The 21,347-nt window shown below is 43.6% G+C and overlaps 2 protein-coding genes across 2 annotated transcripts; one reads left to right on the top strand and one right to left on the bottom strand.

Moving 5' to 3' along the window:
- Window positions 1–1,712: 1,712 nt before the first annotated feature.
- T265_13584 (hypothetical protein) lies at window positions 1,713–8,055 on the top strand (the record flags this gene model as incomplete). The annotated part of the gene is made up of 9 exons (XM_009169577.1): window positions 1,713–1,800; window positions 1,891–1,915; window positions 3,656–3,698; window positions 3,734–3,815; window positions 4,184–4,260; window positions 5,155–5,301; window positions 5,371–5,442; window positions 7,789–7,841; window positions 7,881–8,055. Coding segments are annotated over 9 exons (762 nt in total), but the record flags the coding sequence as incomplete, so codon positions are not given.
- A 3,450-nt stretch (window positions 8,056–11,505) lies between these two features.
- Window positions 11,506–19,193, bottom strand: T265_04743 (hypothetical protein; the record flags this gene model as incomplete). Its single annotated transcript, XM_009169556.1, has 2 exons — window positions 11,506–11,659; window positions 18,727–19,193. The coding sequence occupies 2 exons, from the start codon at window positions 19,191–19,193 to the stop codon at window positions 11,506–11,508; spliced, it is 621 nt and encodes a 206-aa protein (XP_009167820.1).
- Between the last annotated feature and the right edge of the window lie 2,154 nt (window positions 19,194–21,347).

Below are 21,347 nucleotides of genomic sequence, written 5' to 3'. Positions count from 1 at the left end.
CTTGAAAGCCACACCCTATTTTCGAAGGCTGTAGTTTGTGAACACAGAGCTGTCCTCAGTTGAATGTTTTTCGTGAAATTTCATATCATTCGCTATAAAGGTGTCTTCTCCGTGCGTGAGATGGTTCGCCTCCGACATTTCCTACCGCCCTCTAACGAAGGTTCAGTTGTGCACGGGTTGAACTAGTAATACTTGTTCATTCCTTAGCATATCAGGCTAGCGCAGAAGCTACACTCTAGGTACCACTTCACAATTTTGGGCAACAACCACTTATCAGACATCCAATTATATCAGGCCTCGTACCTGTGTTTAATTGCTTCAGATATCCGTGACTCCCACGCGTCAGTTTTCCGGTATCAAACTAATCATCTTTCACTTATTCCTGTTCAATCACTTGCGTTGAAAGTGGTCACTTCAGTTAATTTTGCCTGTGATATTCCTACGGATTTCTGGTCGGCAAACGTTCTTTTCTTTCCAAAACACATTCTTAATCGTTTCTGTGGAGACGTGGGGCTTTTTCACCAGGTCTTCACCTCTTTCCTTTCTTTCAACTCTTAACGAGTGCATCCTTTCCCCACATTTGTATGACAGTTAAGCACCAGCACGGTTGCTTGGAAATTTCGTAAACGAGAGATTCAGCTGAGTTCCAGGTGGGTCTCTCGTAAAAAACCGAATTTGTTTGCAAATGAGTACATTTCGCTAGTGTTCAGCTGTCTTTTTATGGAGATAGAATTGGTCTCTTCGACGGTAGTACACACTCCTCATATTTTGTTGACGGTCAGAAAGCCGATAAGCACCACGTCTGTTTCATCCTACTTGAAGGTCATCATCAGCACTAAGTTTTGTTTGAGGGAACTCAAGTTGGACAATAAACCCTGCACTGACTGCGGTTCGATGAAAACCGAGAACAATGGTCCTCACAAATTACCCTTCGCTAACTTGCACCCTAAGATGTCGTGAATCTGGTCCCCACCGATGACACTTATTGATGTTCGTCAGTTTTGGGCCAGCGCCCGTAGTGTATGGGACGATGCACCTCGAGAGACTGTAATTCTGCGTCCTGTGTCCCCGTGTCTACGGGTATCATGCACTTCAGGTTCCAATAAAGACAGTCATCTTTGGGCCCTGATCATACCCGCATCTTCTTTTCCTATACCGCGGCTTACATTTTTAATCGACATTACCTCTGGTGCTGCTATTTCTGCCGACAGTGATCTGACTGCTTTTCTTGCGCGGAGCTCTGGGTTGTTCATGTGACAATTTGTAACTGCGCAGCCCAGGTATGTTGATAATTTTTCTACTGTACTGTTTTAAGGCCGATTAGTTAACAAAACCCTTATGACTGCCCGATCTCGTTACACCATCGGACGGAAACACCATAGTGAGAGACGCAAGTCGGTTGTACGTCGGTGGTCTTTGGACTGGTGGTTTGAACGTCCTTTCACTAATGTTCAAAATGAGATGTCCGTCAAATCCACAAGTAACCTTAAAATGCTCGTTGGTACAAACGAGCTGTCGTCACGTCTCTCTAATGTGCCAATTTCTAGATTGGTCGCCTTCGAGTCGTTTGCACCCACGTGGAAACTAATTTAGCTCACCTTAGCATCAGGAATCATGCAGCAGCGTGCTGTTATTGACTACGTTTCATTTCATCTACTTTGCCTAGCAACCTCGTTCACTGGCCCCAACTTGTCTTTTTTTCCTTATTTCAGTGCGAGGAATCGGTTTCGTCAGCGTCGAAACTGTACGTACCCTGTGTCCCATCCTTGGTACCAGAAACACCAGCCCCACTAACCCATGGTCAGGTGTATTACTAAGCCCGAAATCCCGGTGGTTAAATATGAATGTAAGAAGCCACAGTTGTTGTTTTTTTACGCATTTCACTTCCAGATCTGGATCACACTGCTGACGTGCAGTAAGTTTTTTTTTCAAATTTAAACATGTGTCCCTGAATAACCGCCATATCAGGGCATGCAATGTGAAACATACAAAGACACGTAATGTATACGGTTGAATGGTTTCACTCACGGCCTCGTTATTCAGTGCTTCGCATCCATGTGACCACTTAACCTCAACGCAGGTCAGAAAGTGGCAACCAGCATGGGGCACCTATAGGTTGAACGATGCCACTCCTTGATGCGTAGGCCGCAGGCCATTCGTTGGATGCAGTAGGGTCAGATTTGGATATGACAGAAACAAATAAAACCTATTCTTTGATGCGGATTTTGTTCTGCAACTCGTTGATCGCATTCCTAACAAACCGCTTGTGGCCCAACGGTTACGTATTCAAACTACTGGCCTGGAATTCGAAATCCTCTAGAGTTTCGTGAGATACGAGCGACTATGATTCTCACTAGGGATGAAGCAGCTGTATGATGCCCCTTGGCTTTTCAGTATAGCTTGACTTCACTTGCAGGAAGAAGTTTAAACTGAAAATTCCCAAGTCCTCTCACACTACCAGCAAGAAACGATCCCTCTAGTTTAGTTTTCGGTTTTTAGTCCAGTTCTGAAGAAATAATTGACGATGAACTAAGCAGAGCATCGTGAGCTACAACCTACCGGAATCACTTTGCTTTCTCTCCCACTTTTCGAGTAACCCAAGGCTGCTATATTCGATCATTGCCTTGCGTGTCCAGCACAGCCAGAGTGAAACAACGTGGGCCATGGTTATTCTTATTCGAAAGGCTTAACCGTTCTACACTCTCTTTTCATATGCGAATGACGTATTTATACGGAACAAACGATGCATTTTCGCATCAGGTCTTCATCCTGCAACTGAAATTAATCCACGGTGAAAGACATTAAAGACGATGAAACACATCAAGGCTGTTTTATCCGTGTTCGAAGTCACCATCGGTACGTGTCTTGCACTGCCTGAACTTGGAGAGTCTCTATCGATTAATCGTATCCGCCCTGTGTGTTTCCCATCGAACTCTATTTGGACTTGGGCCGTTATGAGGAAGGCGAATAAACGGCTATCAGATCATCCCTTTGGCTCAATACTCATGAAGGTCTCGAGCCACACGCGTTAAATGCGCATTCTCCATCGTTTTATACGAATTATCCATCTTGTTTCCCATCCTCGCCGGTTCAGGAAAGTGACTGAGCCATCACTGTTCATCCTCCTAAACCACTTTTGTTGTTCGTTTCGTTACTTCGGTCGTGCATTGTGAAGGACAAACGAATTTTTTTCGCCAGGTTTTGTTAACTTCGAGCTCAGGTGGGTGCAGTAAGGATTGATGGGAATTGTAAATCGCTCAAATCAATCGATACATGCCTTATCCAAACTCCAAATCACGCTCGTACACTTGCCTATCGGATAGCCTCCGTATACACTTGAGTCAGTACAAACGTAATAGAAATAAGGTAACTGAATGGCCTATGCGGTAACTTACTTCACTCAGCTACTCTCATTCACTTACCCGTTGAAGCCCTCTTTGATCCATCAACATTACCTTCTATATCCGCGTTACTATACTTCAGGCATCTGTTTCGAAAGCATATCCCATAATTTTTCGAATTTCGACCGCTAAATTAGATGCGCCACACTGCCTTTGGAATGCACCCTTTGTCTGAACCAGTTTGTCCTCTCGTAAGAGAGCTACTCAGTCCAACCCTCATGCGTCACGCGCGCTTCTCTATCTTTCCATTTTAGGTTGCACTCATGGGGGGACACCTTAAAAGAAGCCTTTGAACAAGTAAATTCAAGGATTATACTTGCCTCACATTCTAGATTGCTATGGCTATGTTCGGCTACATGACAACCAATTACGATTCGGTGGAGATGTTGGAACCGTACGAAACGGAGGCTAAAGGTCTGTGATGCTTTTGAAAGGTTGCATCTAGTGGAATGTGCCAGTTTGCTTGCTCCATGGATGTAATTTAGGTAACGCAACGCCCACACTGGCTAAATTCACCTTAGTAATCAACAGCTTTTTTGTAGAAAAACGGTACTTGTATCGGCATTCTTGCGCTACAGCCTACACGCTACTCCATAGATGTATTGTTTGACTAGGCGCAACTATTCGGATGACTACGTACTTAGTCTTTATTTTTTGCTAGTTTTTATTTGGCTACACTACTCACTTTTCTGAGTAGGCAATAGGATGCATTCAATCTGGACTGAAGATACTATGATAACCACAGTCCGACAAGATGCTTTCACTAATTTGTCTCTTTCCAGGCGAAGATTCTTTGTCCCTGTTGTACCATTTTCTGGATGAGGGGTTGTTCGCCTTCTCACCATATTTCATACCACGAGTAAGTTATGGTAGTCAACTCTAACATGATTGCTAAACACTGATAATACTTGTTTTGTCTGTCGCCATTATAAGGTGAACATCCTGTGGACCACGTTGCTGACTACACACTGTTTGGCAATGGTGACCGGTAAAGTAACGATCAGTTGCATCTTCTTATCTCCCACCCCGTCGACCCAGAAACGTTGCTAATTCAACGACATAATAAGGTTTGGGAACCACCAGTCAATTCAAGCAAAACTTATGGTGTGTGAGCGCGTCGAGCCCGAATCGATAGATTTTGAGGTTATGAGTGAAGATGTGAGTTAGAACTTGTATTCTAGCAAGCAAGAGAGTTTTTATAACCAACGCACGAAGATTTTCTATCAGCGTCATACATGTTGGCTTTGGATCAATACCAATACTTCGATATCTTGAATATCACTCCAGCTGAAATGTTGGGGGAATTTCTTTGCACCATATTCGGTTAACGGTTCTTATGCCGAAAGATTCGTGTGTGATTCAGTCAAGTATACGGTTAACATTAAGTTAGTTTGGAAATGCGTATATTACTCCGTCCATGCATATTTGGACGTTTAGCTAACAAACTCTAGGACTGAGCCCTAACCGGTGGAGGACTGTCAACTGGTTTTCAGCAACCCTATAAGTAGTGTGGGTTCAATGACAAGGCGCTTGCCCTACTAGCACGAAGATCGTTTAAAGGATGTTTTTAATGTTAGTATCCCGTTACAACTGGAACGGAAAACTCGCTAGCTAACTTAGTATAGTAGTTTCTGGCCTGTGAACCAAGACAAAGGTTGCTTTCACGTACCGCTATTAATCACCAAAGTAACGCTTAGGAATACGCAAACCATTGTATTTATAGTCTGGTGGAAGTTTGCCATTTCAAAATTAGTTCTTTCCTCCGGATGTTCGGTTACCTCACCGTTTCCACCCCATCATCGTCATCATCATCATCGACAGCATGACATCAGTGTTCAACACCGAGGCTCCACTGCCGTACAACCATGATTTATTTGAAAGCCTTGTTGTAAAGGAAAACGTAAATGTGGACAGGGGAGGGACTTAGTGCTAGCTTAATGCAATCATTCCGAGGTGCCTTCACCTCCAGACATTCAATCAGGCGATCTGGATAAAAACTGACAACAAGAACGCCACTGACATCGGTTGGCAGCCATATCTTGTAGTTTCCAACCAGACACAGTGAGGATCACGCAGTCCCCATCCTGGAAGGCGAGTAGCACCGGCAGCACCCGAGCGTTTCGTGATCTCCTTCATACTCCTCTGCCAAGTCAAGGGTTGGCCACCTCTGTTTACACCACTCTGTATTAGGCATGGAAAACAGCACTCTTCGGTGAACGATGGTTTCCACCCCACTTGTTCCAGAAATGCTCTCTCTTACAAGGAGAATCCATCGAATCAACTTTTTGTGATTTTACTAAATAGTGTCCCGCAAGTTTGACTGTCCAACTATATTGCCTTCTATGGGTTCGAGACTTCTATTAACGTGGAATTTGTTTTGTTTGGGCATGTGCGAACCGGGATTCGGGATAGGGTTTTTTGCTGGACAGGATCACACCGTTCACAGTTCCTCCCCACGACTCAAGTTGGTAGTAACGTTTGAGTAAAACTTTCGTTCATTTGAAGGGCCTGTGAACCCTGGATGGAATAGAAGTGAACTGGGATATCCAAACTTTTGGAAGCCTCTGTCAGTAGCCACGTCTTATAAATATCCCCTTCATCGAGTGCTCTTCATCGTCCTTCAATACTTATCAAGGGTCTTGAGATGGCTCACTGGCTAAGACGTGAAATTACTGGCCGGAAGCTTCTGGTTCGAAGTTAACCTGTGAATTTCAACCGCTTCTGTTTAGGCTTGGGCGATCAGCCCTCGTATCAGATGACACAGCACCTGGGCGCCGAAAGAGCGTTAAGGTTGGAATGATTGTATTATTAGCTGAATACTTATCGGATGCCTGTGATTTCATTCTCATTTCATCCCCGTGAATGACAAAGTCTAGGAATACACAGTTCGAGTATCTTGATTAGTTTTTCGGTGGATGCTAAAAAACGACACTGTGTAGTTACAAGACGGTATGAAAACGAAACAGTGAATTTTTAACTGCCCTTAAGTGGAATAGTCAGGACTAAGAACACGCAAACTGCGCGGAAATCATGGTACCGGTCACTTTCTGGTGATTTCGTTAAGTTGAACTTGTGTTCGATGGTTCTTTTTCATAGCATCATCCCGCATCTTGTCATCTGTTTTCGTCACTTTCTTTAACCTTGAAAACAACGAGACCAACATTGTTCGCTATGATGTCCACGTTTTTTTTAATATCGGGATTCCGTTCATCGTGAGAATTTAGCTAGTAGACGAGTTATGGGCTTTTCTCACCGCTTTGCGAGTGAGATCCCTAATCTAAATGACTTTTACTGACAGACCCATAAAATGGAGGAAGAGATAGTGTGATAACAACTCTGAGAATGAAAATGTCATCCTTTAATTGAATCCAAGCTATGCTAAAAAACCGAGAGGCACTGTACACCTGTTCCATACTAGTCGGAAATCATCAGCAGTGTGAACCCGAGAAAACTCCATGAAATTACGAACTCCCAACCTCCTGACACTTGACGGTTCGACCACGAGCGGCTGATGAGCAGTGTGATGAACTTGACCTTAAACGAGACATAGCGCCACTCATCCTGCGATCATTGAATCCACATTATTTGCCCGCAAGTATTGACTGGCTACTCGAATTAGGGACTCTCAGATGAAAGCTTCACTCCTTGGAGTTTCGTCAAATGTGCGCTGTCGGTGTTTTCTAAAAAGGTTGAAACAATTGTAAAGTGCTTCTCGGCTATTCTGCATAGATTGACTTCCCTTACAGGACGAAATCTCCAAACTTCTCCACTCTAACAATATTAGAAATATGCAGTGTCTACGTGCGGTGCGCTTAGTGCAAGTGGACCGCTGAAGCAAATCACTATTACACAAGGAGCAGCGACACTAGAAGCTTATCTCCTGGACATCATAGAAGTTCATTCATTGCAATGTCTTGGGAGTGAAGACCAAGCACAAGCCTGCCGTCATCTTCCGCATTGTCACCGCCCTTATCTGAAAAATGTACATCGAATCTTTGCGTGTGCACCTCGGATGCTCATTTCTGAACATCATTCGAAACTCAATGACTTTGTTCACCCTTTCCCCCGGGACTTTTGTCCTCACAGCATCCGGCCGAGTCTCTCTTGATTCGATCCTGGGGCGGAGCCCCTGATCCTGGGTCTAACTGTCAGTTCTGACTATGTTGCATCAGGTTTTGTATGTGTCCGTGAAGCATCGACGAATGCGTCAAACTAGTCCTTACGTAACAACTCACGCCATTGGCCTCTTGGTTATCGAAACGTGTTTGCTACCAGTCCCATCTCAATAACTCGAGACCAAGGCAGGAAGTGTACCTGGCAAAATGCATGCGTGTCTCGCACACTTCCCGCTTGATGCAAACGGTCGTCCCATTCTCCCCTCTTGCAGGTTATCTGCATAACCGAATTTGATATGGAGAACTTTCGAATCAAATCTGTGGGGTAAGATCTTTCCACGTCCGCCTATTCTCTTCTTCACAGATGGGGTGAGCCATTTCAGTTGGGAAAACACCCTCAGGTAATTGATCCACATTCGCTGTTGGCGAAACCGATTACTTTTTTTCAGGGTACTGAGGTCAAAGCCATCACATACTCCAACATGCAGATTCACGACAAAGAAGACCAGCATGAGTTATTCGTTATAATCGATATCTGAGACCACACTTTCTCTTTTTCTGCATTGTGATTACCATATTTCACACGACTGTATCAGCACCGACCTCCCATTTCCACGACTTGCTCTGAAGTTTTTCTACTTTGTTACCTGTCCAGTGCTTTCGAATTACTCAGGGTTTGTCACTTTCGTCGTGTCACTTTTGTGGCCCGTCCTCTACTGCAAGGTTAGCGTTTCTGTCCACTTATCATCGACAAACGTCCTTACGATGGCTCTACATTCAGGGCATAGATTGAAAATTTAAGTTTTGCGTATGATTCGCGTGGCTAGCTGTGAAAGGTTCTACTGTCGGATAACCTTTTTGCACATTGAGAGAGAACTGTGCCATGAGCCAACTTACTAGATTGCGACTACCCAGGCGTAACGATCGAGACCCTAGCTGGTATACCTTTCACTTACTTCTCAGTTCCTGGTTGAGGCAACCAGACAGTAGTTTGGTCTTCCTCTCACAAGATTCGGAGGTATTGTTGAACATCATTTAACAGCTTCCATCTGAATGGAAAGCGAAATAATTTCAAGGCTATCCCTCTTATGCAGTCATCTGCATGCCCATACGGTTTTCACGAGAAACTCAGCTGAATCCTTCGTTTATGACATTGTTACTCAACTGAATGTGCTGCACCAGGCCACCTTATGTTTCAGTTTGTGCGATATTCGAGATTGCGTAAACATTGTGTAGACGTATTACACTACTCACACGGTTGCTGAAAACTCCTCGATGGCCCACGACCGGTTTCGCCGTTCTTGAAGCTCATCAGATTGGCGCAGTCGCCAAGTTTCCGCCAACTTTACTTTCTATCGAGAAATGTCCTCAACGCTATTAGATGGTCAGAGTAGCGTGACACCTTGAACCACTGTTTCGTCCAGTGATGAAAGATCGCTTCATGACCATTGTCTGTTAGTTGCTGGGGCAAGCATAAATTTCGTATCCGTTCCTGAACCGTGCAACACTGTGATGCCTTCGGTGTATGAAACTCATCGAAACATTACAATACCTCTGCGTTACACGGATGATGTGGGTATCAAAGACATCTAAGCAAACAGTATGGTATGGTTTCGAACCGTAGAATGGTATCAAAGCGTTAATTGAGCTGCCTGCGGATGGCTTGAAGTCATGAGAATATGAACGATTCCAGGGAGGTTTATTGCTGCTTGGCCATACAGCGGACTGTGTTAATAACCGTACCATCGAATCAGTCGTCATGCAGACTCCGTCTTTATGATTGGCTACTCTGATAATCCAGACGTAAAAAGCAATCGGAGTACCGACAGCACATGCTAGCTTGGATTCCCTATTGTGTAGTCAACCAGTTTTATAAGTGATCCTCCAATTATTGGTTCGACCACGTGACATTTTACAAGCATTTGCTACATTTGGCTAGTCAAGAAAATTTGGTAGGTGATGTACCTTGCGTAATGATGAGATCTGCGGGTGGCCAATCAAACTTCTCGACAGAAGATGAGACAACGAATGACGAAGAGAAGCAGACTAATCCAAAGATCATGACAAGACCTTTAATTGGTGACATTTTAGCACCCAATGGCATTCATTATGAGAGAATCCTACGAAATTCAGACAGCCAATGGAGGGCTTCAAAAAATTAACCGTTTTACTCAGGATTTACCCAGCTTTCCTATCGGTAAAAGCCACTTTAACCAGGCCCCACAGATGGTCACCATTCGGGGGGGGGGGGGGGGCAACTGCATTTGGACAGTACAACAAGATGACTGTTCGTCAGATACCCTCAAATTAGCGAAATATCGTTGACCCAAGCGCACTAATGGCCTCACGGAACTTCACGGTACTAAGTCACAACCAGTCACGCTATCTACTGCTACAGCGTCTGCACCCGAAAAATCACGGTCGTTTATCATATGGGAGCCCGCCGATGAAAACCGACATCGCTGCGTTGTCTTTGGAATCATTCGAACTAATTCTAGTCTATTATGTCCTTATAAGTACAGAAGTTCCACTTGTACAGGAAGGGCATCGTCTGCCTCAGAGCAATTCGCCATTTCTGTTACATGGGTAATATAACTGAGTAGGTTTAGACGGTATTGACAATGTAATTGTCTGTCCTCAGAAAAAAATAGCTTGCATTGAAATTAAGTTATGGGTTCATCACTCGGAGCAGATTTCAGTTGCTGCGGTCGTCTCAGATTAGCTCACCTTCCAGAAGCGACAATTTTCGGTCAGTCTCTTATGGCGGCCCTACCAGATGGGAAAGTGTGTAGGACAGATCCGTGTCCTCTGATAAAGTCAGTAAGCAGCGACACGAGCTTGTTTCACATGACTCGACAGTTGAAAGGGCTGGAAGAATTATCATGTGCTGCTTGTATCGCTGATCAACCAGAGGGAGGAGCAAATTTTCATTTCTGAGGACCACAACGTTTGTGTGGTTATAAACCTTCGGAGGAATACGGTTTAATTCCAGAAACTGGCTACCATGACACGGAACTAATGGAGTCTGACCTCATTAAACCCATCTTGATTGGTTTCATCAGGTTGACCGAAGGAAGTTTCTTGAGAGATTTTCATTCCGTAGTCCCTAATTTAACATCGCTCCAACGCTTTCTGGTCCAGTTTAAAACCGTCAGCCATTTGCTCTGGCTACACTTACCAGTCGTGTTGTTTCCAACTACGGCATACCTTCTTGGTGGGTGCTAAAAGGGGTAGTCTTCTTTGTGCATCTGTGCATCCCTCTTACGTCCTACGATTAGGTTCGTATGGATGGGTCTCATTGATTGTGTATATATTGACCTGATGTATAGCTTTTGCTAAACAGACTGCTATTCGCACCATTAAGCAGTAATGTTGATGAAAGTACATATATTTACAATTCGGTCAGGCAGATTAACTCCAGCGTGAGATGTCGTCTACAGGGCAATGACTTCCAAAACAGAGCAATCGTGGCATGGTGGAGGTTTCCGGGTTGGAGGGGGAGGGGTTCATACAAAAAGGGCTGTAGTATAACACAGCTGATCGAGCAATATTGAACTAGATTCAGTGCCCCATCTTATTATTATCATTATCGGAAACTAAGGTCTTTCCTTCATTATTTGCTTTACTGATTGGCCAAGAGATCCCACACACGAGATGGACCAAGTGGTTAGAGCGCGAATTTATTGACCCACCCGACCGTTTTTCGAACCCGACCTCTGCCTCTCGACTTCTCCTGTCTAGGCCTCATTCGTGTGGCATGGCAGCTAGGCGCCGAAAGGGTGCTACAGCTGAACGATTATTTTAAATTTTTCCTCACACCCAAAAAGAATGATCATCCCTCGAGCCCAAATTAAGGCTAACTAGGCTTATCCTTCTGCTTGAGGGCTGGTTGAGTGTCAAAGTCCAATCTAGGTTAATGAACAGACTTTATAAAAACAGATGGTAAACATTTGAATTCCGGGATAATGCTGCCACTTGTCCGTGTGCTGTTAGAGTGTTCCGGCACTTTTTCGAAAACAGGTCCAGCGTTTCGCATTCCTTCGATGCCGTAACGGAAGGTAGGCGTGGACGTACAGAACGGCGACGCATCTGCCACCTTTTTGACTGTAATACACTGAGCGACAATGGACATCGTGTGCGCATCTGTGTGAGGAGGTGAAACAGGACATATCATTGTACTCATTCTACTAATTTGGTGACCGGGAATCCTAGCATTCGTGTAATGCTACTGAACACACTTAGCCTCATGCGATAGGCTGTCAAGGTTGTTCGAGTTTCGCCTAACCTCAAAAGTCTACGTCGCACATCATCATGACGGTGGAATGGATTACCGAACTTGGTAATTTTGTCGCAAACGTTACGTCACCGGCACTTTTTTTCTGAACCATAGTATACGATTTAACGTTCACCTGATCTCGACCGACGTTAGAATTGAGGTACCTTTCTATCTAGTTAGGTCGATCGGATGGAACTTTCAGCAGCCACGGTTTATAGACTTTTGACACATCGTATGCTTGGATAATATCTTTCGATATGCACTGTTCCACAGAAGGATCTTATAGCAAAACGGGATATACATAAATTTATTCCATACCGTACGAATTCCGCCATCGCGCCCAGTTGTGTTGCATGGGAAGTCGGTCCTATGGGAAATGATACCGATGGAATTTGTTTCTGAATCTTTGTAATGCACTACTCATAAGACTGCTGAAAACTAGTCGACAACCCACGAGCGGTTTCGCCCTTCTTGGGGCTCATCAGGTAGGCGCAGTCACCGGGTTTCCGTCAACCTTATGTTCTTGAAACCAAATTGCACAAAATTAGCGAATATACACTCATTTGCAAACTAATTTGTTTTTTTCGAGAGACTCACCTGGAACCCAGCTGAATCTCTCGTTTATGATGTTCTCAGGCAACTGAATGTGCTGCACCAGGTCGCCTCACGTTTCAGTCGCTACGATGTTCGAGATATCGCGATACATATATATATTTTTGCAATGCGCTACTCATCCGAATTGTTTGTTGAACAATTGGTGGTCTTCATGACGACTACGTAAATTGTTCCATGAATATAAGGTTTTTCATGACAATTTTCAGTTCGAGTTCTTCGGTTACGGACAGCGATTTCGACGGGAGTGCCTCGCATCTTTTCTGATTATCCAAAGGTCGCCACATGCATTGTGATTTATTACACTACTTGAAATCAGGTCAGAAACCGGAAATACATAACAAAGCCATGAGTTCATAAAATTACTGGACCCGGAGACACGATGGGGCCTGTTATAGTCATAAACACTGACATTCTACACCATCATACGCAGGAAACAGCCGGGTTCAAGATTCCACTGCAACGTTTGGATACGGGTGATATTACTCAAAATCCGACTTCTTGCGTGGGGCGAACAATGATCATTTGACAATCATCGATCGGCCCCTTAGCCACCTTCAACCATCCAATTAGATGATATTTGCATTTCATCGACAACCAGTTGTCTGTGTTCCCTAAACGATTTTAGGGATTTGTTTCATTGTTAGTCTCTATTTTGATCATTGGATAAGTACGAAATCCCAGGAGCTCTAGTGTTGATCACTTTGCTCTCTCTGAAACTGTGGGAATATTCTATCTCAGAGAGTTGAAGTAGCGAAATCAGACTAACCACTAAGCCCCATTGGACTGCATCTTCCGTATTGCTCATTTCCCTTGACTTTACAAAAGCATCTGCTGTCTAAATAAAGCAACTCACTCAAACCCATTATTGACCTGTCTTGCCTCAATGATTGGTGCGTGTATCTTGGATATACACCCGCGGTTTTCCACTTCTGTGAAAAACTGACGTCCAAAAGACCTAGTCATAATGACATCCACAGTTATACGCACGTCATGGAGCCCTGTTCTGTATTGTTATATTACAGAAAGTCCCTGACCAGTCTTCTCTTCACTGAATTGTTGATTCCCTCCTCTTATTCACTTCTTTTCTCGCTCCTTATGGATGAACGAGGAGAAATAGGGTCCGACTAACATCTCCAATGATTCACATACACTTTCCATGCACGCGACCGAAATCCGCCATCTCCCGTTCTCGAGCCTTCCTGGGTGTATCAGCGACAGTTTGAGGTTTGTTGTGGAGCTGATAAATGACGCGAGAAGTATAGGCTACTTTGACCACTGAGTTGAGTCAAGACCGGGATTCCCCCTTACTTCATGACCCTCCTTTGTCTTCATCGAAAACAGACAGGAATTGTCCAGCAATGTCAAATGCACCAACAAAATAGATCCGGTACAATCGAGAATTGTCTAGACTTAGATTTATAGGTGGACCCTTAACGTGTGACGTAGGCCGTTAATTTTTCAAAAATTAACCTTTGAGTAATCATGGACACAGTAGTGAACTAAGCTTGCCGGCTTTTTTTGAAAGGCAGTTTTCCGGTTTTTGTTGTGTTCGTGAGACAATGTTGAAAAAGGTACTTCTAATTTATCTCTGTGCTTGAAATCTCTAAGACTGACTGGGTGAGAAACACCTACGTCATTCACTTTTCTCCACATTGTGAATGAAGGTACCGAATTTCGTGCAATTTTTTTATCGGGAACGGTTCAACAAGCCAGCGGGTAGCAGTTACTAATGTGCATCTAACTAACAAATCTGTGTTCTTCACATCGATGAGTTCTTTTTTTCAAATTTTCCTTCAGTTATAATTATGTTAGAAGGCCGCATACAACCAATACAGAAAACCAATCAAATGAACCATTGTCGCAATGGTCATTGGTAATTTATAGATTATACAAATGAGAGACTGTCGATACATTCATCTTGTTTCATACACTGTTTCCATCTACTCAATAGGAAACTCTGTCAAACTCATGCAGTTTATAAGGCTGCCGTTCTTTTGTGGCAGCGCTTTTGAGGAAACATCACGTTATTGTTAAGATGGGATGCGCTGGAAACCAACCTGAAATCATCGCACGAATGTCAATAGAGTTTTGATATCGTACTTTAAATAATAGTATCATTCTATGTCATGCTATTTTCTAGGCCGAAAGCAGATTGTTGTGAATGTTTTGTTTTTTATTCAGTTTCTTTTGCACTTGCACCATTCTCTAAATTCGTCTGAAACCATCAAATCCAGTCAATCCAACCTTCCGGTATTTTTATTTCTTCCGAAGGATGTCAGAAATGACAAACCTGAGTGAGCTTACGTGAACTGATGAAAAACGTGGAGAACGCTGCCGATTTTGCAGCATTCCCTTGCTCACCGGTTCTCATTTTGGCAGGTGGTGGAAAATGTGAAGAATTCACGATCCAAATAAAAACTGGTTTGTTTCGGCACATTAATTAATAATGGACAAGAGTTATTGAACTATTCCAATTTCTGACGTGTGACCTCAGCTGTAGTAATTATTAATTGCTGGGCTTTTGAACAAATGGCGTTCATGTGTGGTCCTTCACGCTACTGCCAAACTCACAAGTAGGTTGGTCTGTTTATCACTTGTACATCAGTAACAGTTGGTTAGCTGTGAAATTGGCTGCCTGCTTGTAATTCGACTACCAAAGATGATAATCAGTAAGTTTCCAGCTTAGTTTCAATCGGCCATGCTAGGAATGGCGTCTGTATTTACAGATGCCGGTACGAGGAGGTTGTCATTCAGTTTGCTAACATCGTCGTCCTGTGGAACGCCTAGTTCACGATGAGCGTCAGCATTCTGAGCTCTGCGTGGAAGGCGTCGAAATTCTAGTTGGTGCAGTTTCTGTTTTCTAACTTATTTAAAGCTGATTCGCTGAAAGTTTCAGCAGAACGTCAGCGACGTTCAGCGTGGCGCTGAGTGCCTAGTTATATTAGGACCGAAGCTTTTCTGTTGAGTTTGCCTAGCGTTATTCTGAGTGAAACCAAGCACGGATAGTAATAGGCCGCTGTTTGGTTAACCAGAGAGCAGTCTGTGTCAGCCTCAAGCTACACCAACCAGTCTTCAGGGTTTTTCCCGTCCGCAGATACATCTGAGGTGACACAGTAATTCGAGGATGACCGGGTCATGGTAACTATCTGATTAGACTAAATTCGGCCCCAAATGGTGCTCCGGTGAAAATTCATCCAATGGGGGACAATGCGTAGCAACGAGACATGACATGACTTTGGTTGCCGATCGATCCATAGGTTTCCAGGTACTTCTGCAAAAGTATGGCTGGAACATTGCCCTTCTTTGCGCCACTGGGATTCGTGATGGCGTATTGTCAGATCACCCTAGCTACAGAACAGAAGCTTTCCGGGAAGAATTTGTGCTGACTAGTAACCGAGTGACCAATGGGCGTTTTTTATGTTGGCCCTGATCGTAACCAAGACTCTGGGTCATGGTTTCACACACGTATCGCCGTTGACAGATTGTGGCGAATATTACTGATAAATTTGTCGCCTTGGAAGTTTTTATTGCTACTTGGCAAATAATGCAGAAATAAACTGCAACGTCGTACCTTAGCACTCTGCCACGCATGATTTTAAATACACCGTTCATAATTTTCACTCTGTCCCAATATTCTTCAGCCACTGTCTATCATCATCGATAGCATGTGATCAGTGTTCAACATTGGTGCTCTACTGCCATACGACCAATATCAGCTTATGAAAAAAATAATGGAAGTGGATGAAGAAGGGACTCGGCGCCAGCCTACCAAAACCATTCCCTGATGCCTCCATCTCCAGACATTCATTCAGGCAATCGGGATAGAAAATAACAACAGGAACATTACTGACATGGATTAGCAACCATATTTCACAACGTCTCCAACCAGGCACAAAGAAGATCACGCGGATCTCATCCTGGATGGCTAGTCGGAATTATAGTATCCAGACAATTTGTAATCATTTTCCCATGTCAGGTCAAAGTCTAACGACCTCCTTGCTTGTGCCACTTTGAATCGGATACGGCAGGCAGCATTCTTTTCGCCAAACGGCCTAATCACCGCGGTTTTGGGGATTCATACATTCTTCGACCTTTGCACAACCGAACAGTCGTCTTCGAAGTGCTCCGATCCCTATACAAGCCGTGATCTATAGATAGCGGTTGTTGAAGATTACGTCTCAATCGACCTGCTCGTACAGGCCAAGTTTCACAGCCGTACAACAAAAAACTTGGAGTGAAGCCTGATACATACAGCCTTAGAGATTCAGAAATATGCTGCTACACGCGTGGGTAAGCCCATGTTGACAGAACTTAGTCAGTCGGTGGAGACATTTTTGACGTGGGGAAGGGGAGAAGTGTGTCTATCGGCGAACCCGCATTGCACTCACTTAGTTGATCAAGGCGTTACGAGCGCACATTACAGGGTTCTAAAAGTCTAATGATCATGCAATCAATGAGTAAATATTTCGCGACTCGATCGGCATTTGTAGAATCATTCCTCACGGATAAAAAATTCGTCTGAACGCTAGCAGCAGTGAAAACAATTGGGAGATTTCTCACTGGGTATCTGTTGATTCTCTGGGGTTGCTAAATAGGACAACGGATGACTGAATCAGTCCAGTAGTCAGGGTTAGTGAAAGTAGAATGAGCTGCATAAATTGTTAGTTTTTCAATTATATGAATGTAGTGCTAACCGACAGTCATTTTGAAAAGGATAACTGGATTCTTCAGACCGGAGTAAATGCAAAAGAAAAAATACTGTCAAGAAATAAATTCACTTTAGTGATTAAGGGTATGGCTGATACCCGGCTTCATTGGAATGCGATCTACTCGTTGCCATTTTTAGGAAAGCAGAGGTCAGATTCATAACGAGAATGCACTGTATCTGCACCAACAGACGAGTTGAGGGAGATCGGATAGCTTCTATTTTCTGTCTGCACTTTTTGGCTAGGTTACTAAAAATTAGAGTAGGGGGTCTCTAAATCTCCAAACAGTTTTACTGTCTTCTGTCCCGATAAGACTCGGCGAGTCGCGTAGAAAACAGAACTAAACCTGGAAACATCACAAACGAGAGACTCAGCTGGGTTCCAGGTGAGTCTCTTGCAAAACCAAATTAGTTTGCAAATGAGTGTATTTCGCTAGAACTAAACCACTTGGCAAAACCTTTCGGCAGAACAACCCCGGTTGTTGCCCCTTACACTTCTTTGTCTAACTTGAGCGCTCGATTTTTCTTCTTCCTGGATTGATGGATCACTGCTTCCATACTCACACACCTTTTCTTCTACAGTTAAATTAGTGAACAAGAGCCAGATCATAACGCAACATATGGCATTCAATTTTAAAGAAGCTGTTTTCGGCTGGCTGCTTCATTCAGGTCAACTGGATGAATTTGGCGTCCAAATTCGCCTATGAGTCAAGTACTCGGTTGTACTGAGTGTAGTAATATACTTCTTCTTGAACATAATGTCATATCCATGTGACTGTGAACTTCGATCCTGTTCTTATTAGAAAAAGCCGCTAAAATGACAGTAACGAATAACGGCGTCAGTGGCTAGTCTCAAAAATGAAGAGAAGTTTGAATGCTTTCCAAAAGGAGCATGATGACTGATGAAGATGGGGTTTAGTAAATTACAACTTCCTTGTAGATGCGTCCGTGTGCCAGACAATCATCTTCTCCATCAACCATGATACCAAAACTAACTCCGGTTAATTCTGTGGCCTGGTAAGACTGTACTTTTTATATGTGAAGTTCAAAATGCTGGTCCACTAGCTTGCAGGTTACCAGGCCTCTCCTTTAACTGCTTACTTGTATGCCTAAGTCCTGAGGACTTCACGAGATTCATCCCTTTTTCTAGTCCGGCTTAGTTTTTCAGTAGATTTTAGAGTTGCTATCAAATAGTGTGTGGACCAAGTTTCAGCCGCAAAAACCTGGACTTGTCTCGAGCACTGCAGACTCGGGGTGTAGGTAGGGACTGGGGATCTAAGTACTGATAGTACGGACACTTTAAGTTGAGGAAATTCACCAAAGGTTAAGCAGCTTTATAGACAACTAACCAAAATTCTACTCATTTCTGTGTTGCGAAAGTTGCCGACCTTACTACTCACGAGGGACCGATTGCCTTACCATCCAACAGAAAGCAACTCTATTTTGCGTGAGTTAGTTATCAAGGAATTGAACCCAAAAAATTTCCCGAGTACACATTATTGTACAAACTAAGACTGTTGGTGTACTGCTTGCTCAACTCAATTAATATCTACCTACACAGTTACACACATTCCTAGTTCTATTGGTAAACCCAACCTAGCTATTCTAGCTCACCTTTTTACGCACTGCACAGTTGTTGTTGTTGTTTTTGTTTCGTCATAACATGCCGCAGGGATTGAATCTGTTGCATATGTCATTTCTGGTTCTTTATCCCAACAGTCTTTAAATTTGACCTGAAGGACATTTGTATCCCGTGTCGAAAATCCTTCACACACCACAGAAACACTCTGCTCTCGGACAGTGCCACTGCCTTGTAGCCTGACTGCAAACATAAGCGCAAGAGCCACAGGTGTAGCCGTTGTCTTTGGTCGTCTTTCCCATTTAAGCATTTCCACGCTCAGGGGCTCGTTCGTTCGTGGATCTGCATCATACCAGCCTGACGAACGAAAGGTGTTATTGGGCGCGAAGTTGTGGATGCTTGTCCATGCTTTTCCAGTACCCAGGTCTATACTCCCAATGTCCAACGCATTCTTGCCAACCAGAAAGTTCACTTGGCTATCCGTATCGTGAAGAGTGCACATTTTGTTTGCATCGCAAAAGTCCGCAGTTTGGTTTTCATGCCAAAATAGATGGGTCTTATTATCTTGGCCATGGACCCAACAAACAAGAATGCAGACCAGTTCAAACACCTGTCGCGAAACCATTTACGGTCATCCACTCGGTTTCGCGGTTAGCTCCAGAACCGACCAACATATTGACACTATATACGCCACTCGGAATCGTGCTGTACTAGTTGCCTTGGTGACAAGAAAACTTAAAATTAAGTAGTAATTATCATGGCTTCGATGGTTGGTTGGCTGGTTAATGATAACTGCAACTTGTAAACAGTTAAGGAAATGTCCTGCAATATTTATTCATTTTCGCGAGTTGTTTATCCACTGCGGCGACTAGGAATGCGATTGTTTCCTGAATTGATGTTGTGTTCTTCGTCATTGAGGGAGACAAAACTCCAATGCAGACATCAACAACGGTTTGAACAGAAGCAAATTCGTAAGACCGACCTGGAGTCGAGGTTACTGTTCTGAATACTATTAGACCACAGGCGCTCAGAGTTGTAAGGAGTAATCTGTTGTTTATGAGTTGACTTGAAAGTCGGATGTTTCCACTTTATAATCTATGTAAACAAACAACGTGGGTACTTCGTAGGAGTTCAGGACAGCCTAGACAGCAACGAGCCACTGCCTTATTGTGGATTCCATCTATCGGATGTGAACAAAACATGGACGCAAGTGGGTCAGGGCAATACATTACAACTTTTGGTTAGTCCAAAAAACATGGACCTCATCAAAGCTTCTATCCAAATATCTATTTTGTTTAATGTGCAAAACTACTAATTTGTCATTTATTTTTGGTCACAAACAAAAAGTCAATGCAAGCGACGAATGCGAAAGGGTAACAGGAGAATATGAGGTAAAAGAGAGAAACGTCTCATTCGAATTCATGCCACCAACAGTTCCAGTCAGATTGGATGAATCCGAACGTATGTAAAAATTTCGGTATTTCGCCCAAAGACCAACAACCGAAGAAAGGACAAAAAATGGTGAATGCTCTTCAAGGCGCGGTGAGCACTAGCACATTCAAGACTTGGTCTTCCTGGTGGAATCACTCTATAGTGCATCACTGCCAGTGAGCTGTCGGATTCAAGCCATTTCCAGTTTCCGGATCACAGCAGCTCCAATCAAAGCCAATTTTATATCAGGCATTATTGCGATCACAATCACAATACTTCGTTTTGATCATTCGAAGGATCGTCAATCTCTCGTTTGAATCTGTTTGAGCTTATCAGAGATTGACGTAATTTCCAAATGGCCAGTTAATTTTGGACGTGAATACATACGGTGGACACGGAGTGACACTGCATTTCACCCGTTACCAACAAATGTTGCTTGCCTAGTGCAAGAAACATTCATTTGTTTTGGTGTTCATGACCCGCTTCATTAATCGGACTGTTCACACGTGCACCACAGTGACTGTAGTAAACGAACGCTATCCTGTATATGCCAGTGCTTGCTTTTTATTCGTTCCTGTTTAAGTTAACCTATCTAGGCTTTCAACACACTTGCTGGTTCAACGTAATATCTGTTTTGATGACGGGTGCACAAAACGCCGAGGTGATCCGCTTGTATGCTGAAAATGTGCCAAGTTTTAAAAAATCCTTGACTTTCTAATACATTTATTTTGCTTTTTACCGCTAATTCGCGTCGCTTTCGCCTACCTCCTGATAGATCATGTGAGAGTTTTCCCACGCATCAAGTATCACTGCACGTCCACGATTTCCCTGTTTGGAACAATCCTGGTATCAAAAAGCCTAATTCAACTGTGCCACAGAAAACCAGTTCAGTATGAATAGATTGTGATTTTCCCGTGCGATTTACTCACACGCCGTTCGTTCGCTGAACAAACAAACAGTTAAAGGTTGATATTGGCTAACTTTGTTGTTCGTTTCCCACTACTGTCTATGGCCAAGTAGTAGTTAGAACCAACGGGTAGCGAGGATGCTGCTGCTGGTTTCAGGCAAGTGGGACACCATCCTATTCGAAATAACCCCACGGATAACAGTTTTATTGATTCAGCGGAACAAAGCACCTGGTTCAGACGGTTCAGATTTTGCGCTCTTCAAAACGGTGGCGAGTTCCTCGTGGTAACCTACTGATTTTAACCCAAACTACTTTGAA

The sequence above is a fragment of the Opisthorchis viverrini genome (assembly GCF_000715545.1).
Source record: "Opisthorchis viverrini unplaced genomic scaffold opera_v5_79, whole genome shotgun sequence".
Lineage (NCBI taxonomy): Eukaryota > Metazoa > Platyhelminthes > Trematoda > Opisthorchiida > Opisthorchiidae > Opisthorchis > Opisthorchis viverrini.
This window is presented reverse-complemented; position numbering and strand designations above follow the sequence as displayed.